This window comes from Chionomys nivalis, chromosome 17 (genome assembly GCF_950005125.1).
Source record: "Chionomys nivalis chromosome 17, mChiNiv1.1, whole genome shotgun sequence".
Lineage (NCBI taxonomy): Eukaryota > Metazoa > Chordata > Mammalia > Rodentia > Cricetidae > Chionomys > Chionomys nivalis.
The window spans coordinates 23,684,931-23,697,274 of NC_080102.1; the positions used below are offsets into that span (position 1 = coordinate 23,684,931).

The 12,344-nt window shown below is 41.1% G+C and overlaps 1 protein-coding gene across 4 annotated transcripts in view; it reads right to left on the reverse strand.

Annotated features, from left to right (window-relative positions):
- Nucleotides 1-12,344, reverse strand: part of Asap1 (ArfGAP with SH3 domain, ankyrin repeat and PH domain 1) — a 286,462-nt gene that overhangs the window by 113,670 nt on the left and 160,448 nt on the right. For all 4 annotated transcript variants that reach the window (XM_057791274.1, XM_057791272.1, XM_057791275.1 and 1 more), the window contains exon 4: nt 5,544-5,616. In XM_057791274.1, the coding sequence (XP_057647257.1) occupies nt 5,544-5,616 (73 nt within the window). The remainder of the gene's footprint in view (nt 1-5,543; nt 5,617-12,344) is intronic.

Consider the following 12,344-nt stretch of genomic DNA (forward strand, 5'->3'; position numbering starts at 1 on the left):
AAAAAAATATTTATTATGTATACAATATTCTGTCTGTGTGTGTGCCTGCAGGCCAGAAGAGGGTACCAGACTCCATTACAGATGGTTGTGAGCCACCATGTGGTTGCTGGGAATTGAACTCAGGACCTTTGGAAAAGCAGGCAATGCTCTTAACATCTGAGCCATCTCTCCAGCCCAACAACTGATTCTGTAGTCTTATAATATTTTTTCCTTTCCAATCTTACTATTAAAATATTAATCCATTTATCTGTTTATGCCTGTTAAGATCATATTTAAAATTAGCATTATATGACATAGCCAAACACTAACATTAGCTGCCAATTCCATTTCTGAATGACTTTACACTATATCTACAAATCTGAAAAAATTGTTTAGAAAAGCATATAAAATAAAGTTGCTTGCTTTCTATCCACTGAAAGGTTTATTATTTTACCTTTAAAACCTTAGATTTCTCTGTGTAACCTATGAACTATATCTCAAAACAGACGAACAAAATGAAAAATTGGAGAGCACGAGATGCCAATCTTGTCTAAAAACAGCACACCATTTCTTTCCTAAAACTACTAGCAATTCTAACAGAAAGGAAACAGGAGGAAAAGAAAATAGGAAGATAACGAGAAATCAAATGTTTTCTCTCCTGCAGTGGAGATGGTTTCCAACAGCCTAGCTGTACTTCAGAGGAAAACTTTGTTGCTTACATTTGTCACCAAACTACACACCACTTTTTCCATGAAGAAGGATTTAAAGCCCCACTTTTCATTCTATCAATGTTACTTATTCTATGGTATCTGTCTCTGATGGGTGCTATATGGATTCTCTCTTGACTCCATCTTTTTCCTAGTATACAGCCTAGCTTTCCTCACCTAGTTCTGTTCTTCCCTGCCATAGGCTCAAAGCAGTTCTTTATTCATTAACCAATAAAAGTAACACATAGACAGAAGGACCTCCTACACCATTTCAGTCACATAATTACTGTGAAAAATGAGAAAAAAAAAAAAACCATGAAAATACATTGTGAAAGAGACAGCAAGGTTCAGCTTCTTGTGGTTTTCCAGGATGAGGTCAAAATGTTTGGATAGGGGCAGTCTGGATTGTACTTCCAATGTATCATGGAAAGATATACACCACTGCTTTCCTCATTTAACTCTAATTCTAAGCATTAAATGTCACCTCTAAAGAATTACATTTCACTATGCTGCCCATATAGTCTGATGAAAAACCCACTGTCCTATTTTGGCTTGTGATTACAAAAACACTACTAGGTCCCAGAAGCCTATGAGGAGCCCCAAGCAATCTGAGTTTATCTCCACACTTTCAACCACAAGTACAATTTCAATGTGATCCCCATCAAAGAACCACAAAGTTAACCCACGGGTCACACTGTCCACAGTTTATATTTGAGTCATTCATTCACTAATATTCACAATAAGTGAGTACTTACAGCTATTTTCAGGTAAATTTCCAATGAGAAACCCACACAGCCAGCATACAACAAACATTTTAATATAACTTATTAAGCCTTGTCACATAGCAGGTAAGAGACAATGAAAACAGCATGTATAATGAGCAAAGCTGGGGCTGCTAGATTCTCATCTTATTCTTAGGTATGATACTCTGGGTAAGGTATCAGTTTCATAATCTGAAACATGGGAATGAAAACACTTATGTAATAGGCTTGCTTGTTTAGTCTAAAGTACAGCATCAATGCCCCCAAAATACCATGTTCTCTGAGAGGCATTCCCTGACAGAGGCACACCCTGTCACACTACATAAGATCTCCTGAATCTCTTTCTGTGCTTCCCTTTACAGCACTTCCTGCTTCCTTATCAAAACTACTTTCCAGATTGATGCAAACTGCCAATGAACCATAAAATTAACAAAGACGGTCTCTCTGACTTGTCCTGTATATTTAATACTAGGAACAGTAGCATACGATGAGTATTCAATTAATAACTGTTGAGCTGATAATTAAGCCAACAAGTGAGACACAACACAAAGACGAAATTTGTCCTTATGAGGGACAATGACCCGTGTAAGGAGTTCAGAGGCCAATTACCAGGTTTAGCTGCAAGTCTGACACACATAGCCAATTTGTTTCTTTGTAAATCCCAGTTATCGGTGCTTGCTCTAGAACAGCCTGGGGGTGTGAGTACAAGACATCAGCCCCATATGTGTTTGCTAGGTCTTCAGGTGAATCTAATGAACAGGTCTTGGATGGGGTTAAAGATTGTAGTTATCTTCCTCTTACGATTCAGCCATTTCCAATGCAAGACTTAGATTCCTTAGGATAGAATGTTTAGTCAAACATTTAGCATATGTTCCTTACTTAATATTGTTTAGGCTGGTTGTAGTCCTAATTTTATACTTGATATCTGTTCCTAGTGTATATAATTTTGTATTGTGCTTGGAACTCTCTTACTTAGACAACAGGGGGAGGTGATGGGGATCTTTAAGAGGCTGGACCAGATTAGTGTGTAACCTTTTGATTACCCAGAGAAAACTAATGATCTGCCCAGGGCTTGCTCTTTCTCTGGTTTCTGCGTTACACACCTGAGGTTGGACTTCTCGTTCCTGTTCCATGAGTTTGCCCCTTATAATAAAAAATTATAACTAAAATCTTTTAGAGTTGGCTTGGGATTCTTTGACTTGCGTCCTCACCCCCCCCCCTTTTCAGTAACAATCCAGAGTGAGACTTATGGGTCTAATGTGAGGGTGCTGCTCAGCAGGTACAATTAGTGACCACACACACACACTCTCCTACAGCATGAAAGTCCGGGAGAACTTCCTGTGTTCAGAGAGAAAGTCTAGGTTCACTCTGCTGAATGTGTTATCTTAGTCATGTGTGGCTACTGAGTCCGAGAAACAAAAGTTTAAATCTTGTTTGATGTCAATTAATTTACAAACCACGGGTGAAGAAGTTACTCTAATGGACAGTATCAGGGACAAAGCAGGCAACACAGCTCCTACCCAGCACAGGGTCCAAACCTTCATCGGCTGTGGCCAGTCCACAAGGGGAAATACATTCTGAAGGAGAAGGCACTTGACTGTGTGCCACCCCTTCACTGCTTCCCTTGACTAGCTCCCAGGAACCCTTTCTTCCTGTCATTCTAAGGCAGCTTGATCAAGGAAACCTGTTGGGGGTAAAACATGAAGTGCATCGCCTACAGACGAGAGCTCCTGAGAGCAGCTGCAGGACCGTGCGTTCTTCCCCAGGAAGAGGGAAGAGACTCGGAGTCCCAGCAGGATAGGTGTGGCAGTTGCTCCTGGCTCAGGGGCAGTGTGTCGGCTGACAGCTGCCCTCTTCCTCTCCCAGGCTGCTGCACTATCACTTTAACTGCCCTGTTCCCACCTGTAACTTTTTAAGTATCAACTACATGGCAGGTACTGTACAGGTTACCTCAATTTTTCCATAGAATATCCCATACATCAAATACTATCTTCATATTTTATAATGAGGAAATTTAAGATCTAGTGGAGCCATATAATGTAGTTGAACTTAACAAGTGTGGCAAGGTACACTACTTTTCTTCTCTTTGAATACACTACATAGTTGTTCTTCATTTATGGACATGTTATTCTTCCTTTATGAATTCCATTCACTTTATGTTTTTCCAAATCCCAATAAAGGTTCCTTAGCATCTCCTTATATATTTTAAGAATAATTTCTTTTTACCTCACAGCATGAAAACTAAGGTACCTATTGAAAAATCATCAGAGTTGGCTGAACCATATAACCACCACTCACGTGAAAAGCAAAAAATCAGCTCCGGGAAAGCACTCCTGTGGTTTCTCTAGTTGTTCTTTCTGCTTTCTTTCTCAAAGGGCTGCTATCTACAAAACACCCACCATGTATCAGGAGTTTATCAGAACAAAGTCAAAGACGGAAGCTGTCAATTAGGTTTCTCATTTCGGTGGGAACCTAAAACAACATACAATCACTCCAGACTGAGACAACTATGATGGCTGATCTTGACTGTCATGTCTGGAATCAACTAAAACCCAGGCAGCAGGGCACATCTATAAGGTTTTCTTGATCAGATCACTTGAGTTGACAAGAACCACCTACGTCTGGCCACACAGCTGGTGGCAGGCCATATAAAAGAACACGGAAGTGGCTGCTTTTGCTTTTTGCCTTCTTGCCATCAGTCTCGCTGGCAGGTTCTTCTGCCCTGTTGCTGAGGTACTCCTTCACTGCTGTGAGAACCTACTTCTGTATTCCAATGTGGACTGATGACCAGCAGAGACATCCAGTTTCATGGACTGAACAACTACGAGATTCTTGGCATTTCTGTCAAGAGATAGCCATTGTTGAGCTAGCCAATCTAATAAATAAATACCCTTTAATATATTTTCATTCATCCTATCAGTTTTGTTGTTAAAAAAAACCCCGACTTATAAAACAGTCATTATCTATCTGCCTTTGATAAGTACCTCAGCATTTTCTTGAATACAGAGAAGCTAGGTAAAGGTAAAAATCATGACAATGTTATATGATGTTCTAAGGTGTGGGGAGGAGGCTCAGAAGAACAAGACCATCCAGCTTCCCCTCAGGTGAGTGATTCTGAGCTCTGATGGTGGGTGGGTGAGGCAGGCAGCGAAGGGGTCAGGTATTGCCTTGTTCACACTCTTTTCAGCTCTACAATTGTATAATAACAAAATTAAAAAAGAACACTGCATTTACTGAACTTCCACAGTATAGTACATGGATCAGGAGGACTAAGTCCTTTCAACAGCTCTTTAATGCCACCACCACATTTACAAATGAGAAAAGCGGAGGTTTGAGAAAGTTGAGTAAACAGTCCAGAACAGTTCTGTTTACAATCCAGCCTCAAAGCATGATCTTTCTGTCACAGTCAGCCATCTTCCCCTCCCAGGTTGTCTGTGAGGGTATACACAACAGATGTCTTAGAGAAGTGAGTTGGGGCTGCAACAGTGGTATCACGGTGAATAAGAGACTACCACTTCTTGTACCCATTATTGCAATTGATTTGAATTGTTCTTATTCAATGACAAAATGCTGTAGTCACTGAACTGGCAAAAGTCACTGGACCAATGTTAAGCATAAGTTACCTAGTTCTCTGTCATCGTTGCTTAAAAGAAAAAAAAAGAGAGAGAGAGATAGTGGGAAAACTGTGAAGTAAGAATTTAACATTTTTTCTTTAACTCTCCTACAGGTTCCATGATCAGTACTGATGGTCAATGTGTACTTAACATGTACAGGCACATCAAGAAGGAAGCGACTTCTCCTTGTGTAAATGAAATCACTGGATCACAGGCTGACCAACCACACAAAGAGACCATGTGACAACCACCAGCTACCACTGTACTGAATTCTTACAAGGATCATCATATCAACTTCAACTACAGAAACAAAAACAGGTTCTGGCTGAGAGTAGAGACAGAAGAAAAAAGGGACAAAAGTTCAATTCCCAGCCTACTTATGTTTTTCATCTGTTCAGGTCTTTTGTTAATATCCTACATGTAACAGAGACAACTCTGAACATTATTTTTAAGTCATGGGATCTGATTTAGTAAGTACTTACCTTGACCAGAATTATATATTGCTTTTACAGATTTCTTCACTTTCTGTAGGGCTGTTCTATCTTGGTCTAGAGCCTAAAAGAGAAAGACAGAGGAAAAGAATGTTGGAAAATTTTTGGTATGTTAAAAGAAAAAAAAATCCACTTACAACCTCATTTCTCCTGTTGAGCACCAAAGCACACTTACAAGGAACCAGCTGTGCCTGGCTCTAAATACATAAGGCTCATTGTTGGGTGAAATGGGCAATCTGGTATCCTATCAGTACCCATAGAAAGAAAATGTAGGGAATCTTAAGAACGGCTTCCTTCTCTCCCAAGTTTATAGCCTGCTGAGGAAGAAAAGCACAAGGACACAAATAATCAGGGAATGAAATATATTTTAACATCCAATGTAAATGCACCTAGAAAAAAATTAGTGAAATATTATAAGCAGGAATGAGACCTTTTCATAGTGTTTTTAAAGTTGACTATTTCTTTAATGAAAAATTCTGTCTATTAAAAGCAAACATGATACTGATTGATTAAACACAAATCCCCATGCCTCAGCTTCCCAAGTCCTAAACAACAGGAATGTATCACCACACCCAGCCAATGGCTGACGCTTTTAATCCATGTAGTTCAATTGTCATTTTCTCTTCAGCTTATGTTCTTTAGACAGCAATGGTTAATCAAGTGGGCGGGCACCTTGTCCGAGAACCTACCAGGTCCTTCCTAGGATTTCTGGGCTTGGGAAAAGAGATCACAATAGCCAGTTCCTTTCCACTGAAGTCAGTCTGGTAACACCTCAGGTTCTTTTTTCTAGAATAGTTTTGCTTTTAAATGTTATTTTTAATAATTTACTTTGCATATATAATTGTCAAGTCACAGAACCCAAAAGTGCTCAAGTCACATTTCACACTGATGTGAACTGATTCCCCAATGCATGGTTTTTGTGTCAGCAGCCTAAAGAGAACCAGAGCTTTATGAATGCACATCCCCATTACTCCCACTGCACCCATCATGTATGCTCTACAATTTATGCCACTAGTGCTTCTGGAGAGCAAGATTTGAAGGGACTATAAAGTTAGAAACGTTTTCAGGAAACACCATATTCCTCCATCTTGTCATAATTTCAAGAAAGGAGACAAGATCTGATCTGAGTTCACCCAGAAGTTCAACTCTAGGGGACTTCTTAGAAATTAATTCATGGAGTATAACGCCTGTGTTTACTTGGAGTTAATAACACCAATGAACAAAGAACATGGAAGATTTCAAACTACCATATGAGATACCATGCAGTTTCTTTTGCGGGGTGTGTTGAAGGGGGAGGCAATGTCTCAGAATTCATCTAGATGCTTTCCCAACTCATCTATGAACACAAAGAACTCATCCACAGAGCACAAAATTCATGTACCTTTAAAGGTTTTTAAGAGAATTTCATCTGCCAGGTATATTCACAGCTAAATCTGAAGGATGCTTTTAAAAATCAAACAAAAACCTTTTAAATTTGGCCAGTGACGAGAAGCAGTGAAGTAAAGTGTACTTTTATGAGCCCATACTGTAGAGAGCTAGAGGATGTTGTCTTTCAAACAGGGCCTCCTCCAGAAATTATACCTCTAGATGCGCTAAAAATAAGTTCCATTTCCCTCAAGTGCCAAACAACTGCAGACTGCCTGTGAAATGTCATATGTAAAGTCAGAGGAGGGCTCAGAGAAAAATGGCACACAATGTCGACTACGCAATCGCATCAAGGTGTGACAAGATATGTGTCTGCACCTCTTCCGGTGCATCTGAAGCTTACCACAGCAAAAGGGCAGGAGCAGGAGTGCAGGCCGGGAGGGACAAGCCACTAAGCAGCACTCTTCCATAGTTCCTGCTTCAGTTCCTACCTCCAGCTCCTGATGTCCTCTGATGACGAACTGTGGTGTGGAAATGGGTCAAACAAACCCTTTCCTCCCCATGTTGCTCTTGGTCATGACCTTTTGTCAAATAAGATACCTCCTCTTGGAGGTTTAAGAAGAATTCAAGATGACCATAAAGGCACATGAATCATGTCAGACGTATATTGTCCCGTCCTCTGTGAGAGTAACTGCAGTAGTTACAAACTGAATCAAAACCCCAACAAATCTGAAAATACCATTTCTACCACTTAGGATTTATTTTTATGAATTCATTCAACCAATATACATTACTAAGTATAGGTTATAGGTTAGGACGCAGACTCCAAAGTGAGTAAGATGTAGTCAGTTTACTTATGACATAAATTTGGAATAGCAAATTCAGTTCCAGGGCTTCCTGGATACAGAAGAAAGAGTGAGAAAGAGAAGTGGAGAACCAACACCCCAGTGCCCATGTGTACTAGGCATTCATCCACATCACCTTCTCCTTTAACTCCTCTATCATGGTCATGGACAACTACCCTTCTCTCTTCCTGAACTAAGCAGGAAGGGAGATAAAGAAGCAGGCATGAAAGGTAAGTCAAGGCAGACATCAGAGCAGACACAGGAGCTAATTACAGTCCCTTCTGTATTAGTTGAGAAAGTGAAGCCTGGGGGCTGTGACTCAGCTGTGTGCCAGGAAGATACTGGCAGGTAGGCAAGGTTCAGTCAGGGAGTGGCAGCCCGGAGGCAGAGGAGAGGCATGGCAAGAGCAGCTGCTGTGAGAAGTGGCAAAGATGTTATCATTTCTTAGTTTCAAGATTAGTAGGAGTCGAATGAGGCTGCTACAAAAGGGGAAATTATCAACCTAAAATAAAAGTTGATTTGCATAATGCACCCCAAAAATGGAAAGTTAATGCATCATACACAAATAAAGGCTTTAAACTGTTTATCTCACTGCTGGAGACTATTAAAAGAATTTTGAAGATTCAAGTTCTCTAGATAGTTAAAGTCCTCTGTTGTGCCTACAGCAAGAGTTGTTCAGAGTGGGTGGAATGCAATCCATGGATATATTTGTAGGTGGACAATGCTAAGTTCTTGACCCTAACTTGATGAGTTACTTCACAGTTCAAAACTGTGGCAAGTTTCAACAATAATTTTCAGTGACAAACTGTGAATGATTCCAAAGAACTAGTCCATTCCAGCAAATAACCACCAAGCTAACAACAACCTTCTATGCCAAAGAGAGGCACAACATAGAACTGAAGTTTGCCTTCCTGTGTAGGCATCACTTACCCTATGAGGCATATACTCTTAGGGGAAGGACAACATGGACCCTCGTGAGGCCAGATATTCAGCAGATAACACAGTGAGTGTGCTTCAGCATTGAAAGCATCTAAAACTACAGATCCACAGAGCCAAAGTGGCACCCCATGATGTCGATGTTTCTCTCCCGGGTGCTGGTTTAGAATCCTAGTTTCTATTCCAACTATCTGTAAAAAAAAAATACCTTCTTAAACTAAGATAAATAAAGCAAAATGGTGTGTGTGTGTGGAGGGGTCTGGGTAATATATGTAAAACTATTTTCCAGGGGCTTGTTATGGACCACAATAGCCCCAAGTTTCATCTTGACTGACAAAAAGTCAGTCACTTTTGTGACACATCAATGAGATGATTTCCCTTTCTTGGTGAAGGCCAAGGGACCTGACCAAAGATACTCTCTTCAACTACTGAGGTTGCAAAGAAAGCCTTACAAAACTCATACATGACAATGGAAACTGCACTGAGTGATGAGCCTGCCTCCCTCCACTTCTAAAGATAGGAACTTCATTCACGGAGGGCATGAAGAACAGTTGGAGAAGCAGGGGTCAGTCTGAGCCAGCTGTCATATCTAATGCTCTTTTCAACCAATCATTCTGCCTTTTGTACAGACTGTTGAATCCACCAAGTCAAAGAGAAAAAATAGAACCAAAGCCCCTGAGGTTAATCCTGTTACCAAGTTCAGCCAATCCATGAATTTTGTAGAGGGAAAGGCTGGGATGGGAACTCTCAGGGAAGCTCACTCTTTGAACTGGTGGCCTACCTTGTGGGACACGCCACTTATCAGTCTTCATTGGCAGAGAGAGGTGTCACACTTGAGAGGCCATCAATGTTCTAGCAATCACCTACCACCAGTTTTTGGGGTCAGTATTTAAAACAGAGCTTAGCTATGGAGCTGAGTACTACCGTGGGAAGCAATGCACCGCTGTGGCTGTGAACGCAGGAAATGAGGTCACTGAGACCTGGGCACATCCTGTCTGGCTACCACTTTATTGACTTGGCAGCTATAGTCAACTTAAATTCCCCAGATACTAAATGGTATTGATGCTGTCTTCACACGCCAGGTGAGGGCTGCTTTTCCCCTCCCCAAGGGCCTCAAATTCTTACCTTAGCCCAACCTGCCTTCTGTGCTGGCTAGTTTTATGTCAACTTGACACAAGTTACCATTATCTGAGAGGAGGAAACCTCAATTGAGAAAATGCTTCCATAAGATCTGGCTGTTAAGATATTTTCTTAATTAGTGATTGATGTGGGAGGCTGGAGGGCTCAGTCCATTGTTGCTGGTTCCATCCCTGGGCTGGTGGCCCTGGGTTCTATAAAAAAGCATACTGAGCAAGTCATGAAAAGCAAGCCAGTAAGCAGCACCCCTCCATGGCCTCTGCATCAGCTCCTGCCTTCAAATTCCTACCCTGTTTGAATTCCTGTTCTGACTTCCTTCAGTGATGGACTATGATTTGGAAGTATAAGCCAAATAAACCCTTTTCTCCCCAACTTACTTTTTGCTATAGTGTTTCGTCACAGCCATAGAAACCTCCCTTCTAGCACACCTTCCTTCTCCAGACTGATCATAAAAATGCCAATATACATTATATACATTACTCAACCTTCACAGCCATGTACAAAGGATTTTACACCACTTTTGCAGAAAACTGAAGCTCAGGTGACAATAGGTTGTGCAGCTTGTTAAAGACAAAGGGAGGATTTTAAGCCAGGTCTTTTGGAAGACAGAGCCTCTGCAGAACAATTACAGTGCCTGTGACCCTTTTGATCTGTAGAAAAGTCAATCAAGAAGGTAGCAGGAGGGACAAGAGAGGGTAATGGAGTGATGAATATGATGAAAGTGGTGAATATGATCTCGTGCACTAGGAAAGTGTCACTATGAGACCACTATTCTGTACCTTAGTAAGAAATGGGGGAGGGGAAACAACAAGGGTTCAGCCATCAGGATAGGAGCAAGGCAGCTCCAGAACCCTTTTCTTTCCTTCTAGGTAGCTCTACGATGGAGCCTAAGAGAGAACAATACTAGTGCTTTCCTTGGGAGTGCAGAGCAGCTGTCCAAGGCAGCAAAGGGTGAGAGCCAGAGCTACATGGGGAGGAGTCAACTGATGCTCACTGGGGTAATCTGATTGGATCAGACTTGAACTGCCTATAAACATGTCACTATGTAAGTTCATTGCTAAATATTTTGTCTGGCTTATGGATGTTAGTCAAAACTACAGTGGGTTTGCCTCTTGACTTCAGGATTAAGACTTCTTCGGGAACCCCATCTTTGACACTGGTCGCTACATTCACTAGAACTGATGCTGTCAGGTGTAATGAGCACTTATTCACAGAAACTAGGTTTACTACCGGGCAGTGGAGACGCATGCCTTTAATCCCAGCACTCGGGAGGCAGAGGCAGGCAGATCTCTATAAGTTTGAGGCCAGTCTGGTCTACAAGAGTTAGTTCCAAGACAGGCTCCAAAGCAACAGAGAAACCCTGTCTCAAAAAAAAAAAAAAAAAAAAATCAAAAAGCGGGGAGGGATTGTAAGACAATAGGTTTACTACAAATAAAAGCTAATAGCATTCGGGATCTTAGATACATGGGCACCTGGTACTTTAAAATACTGGGTACATGCTGAAAGACATCACTGAATGACAATGAAAGAAAAAAGGAAAAGAATTGGTGCATTTTCCCTTGGAATCAGCACAGTCAGACATTACTTATAAATGATTTCCCATTTAGCTTTGACCCACGGACAGATTAACCTGACTCACAGCGGAATGTAAGGGCAGTGGATGAGACCTACAGCTGGGATCCTCCACTTGTGAAGGTCTGCTCCCCCAGATGTCAGGCCTACATTAGAAGTTCAGGTGCCTGGTAAAGACAAGATTGTTCCCCCAACAAGATGCGGTGAGACAAGAAGCAAGTGTGGGCCAGCATTCTAAGTGGTAAGTTTGTGGTTACCATCAAGGAGGCTGGGTGGTGGTGTACATGCCTGTACTCTGAGAACTTAGAAGATATAAGGAGGGCTGAGAGGTCAAGGCACTCAGCTGAAAGCTGAGCTCTTCTTGAGTTCTCTGTCACAAACAGAACAAAATGCTGCTACAACAATCTCAATAGCATCACCTAAGTCCATTCTTCCGGCTCTTGCCTTATTGTTTTCCCCACTCTACAGCCAGGACCTTTAATAACCTCCCGAGGGTTCCCATATTCATCACATTCTCCTTTACACCAAAGTAAGATGTTCCTAAAATGTAAATCTGATCATGTCATTCTCTGGCTTTAAAAATCTAGAATACTGAAGAAGAAACTCTTCATGGCTGTCACTATGTTGTGATTAGAAATTTTTCTTTTTAAAATAAGTCTCGTGTACATTATCACAAGGTTGATTACCTAAAAGCTTTAAGCCTTTTTAACAATATCTTCTAATTCATGCCATGCCTACTTTGCTCTCAGAATTTCAAAAGACCCAATGATATGTTTAACTTCCATAGAAAACAGGGGAGAAATAGCACATACTCATGGTAATTTCCTGTAGCCTTGCAAATTGTATATTTAAAAAATTAGCAGAATATTGTGTTTCGAGAGCTCCTGTCTGGGGCCAAGAAGAAAACTGTAATCACAGCAATTACCTTGTGAACCTC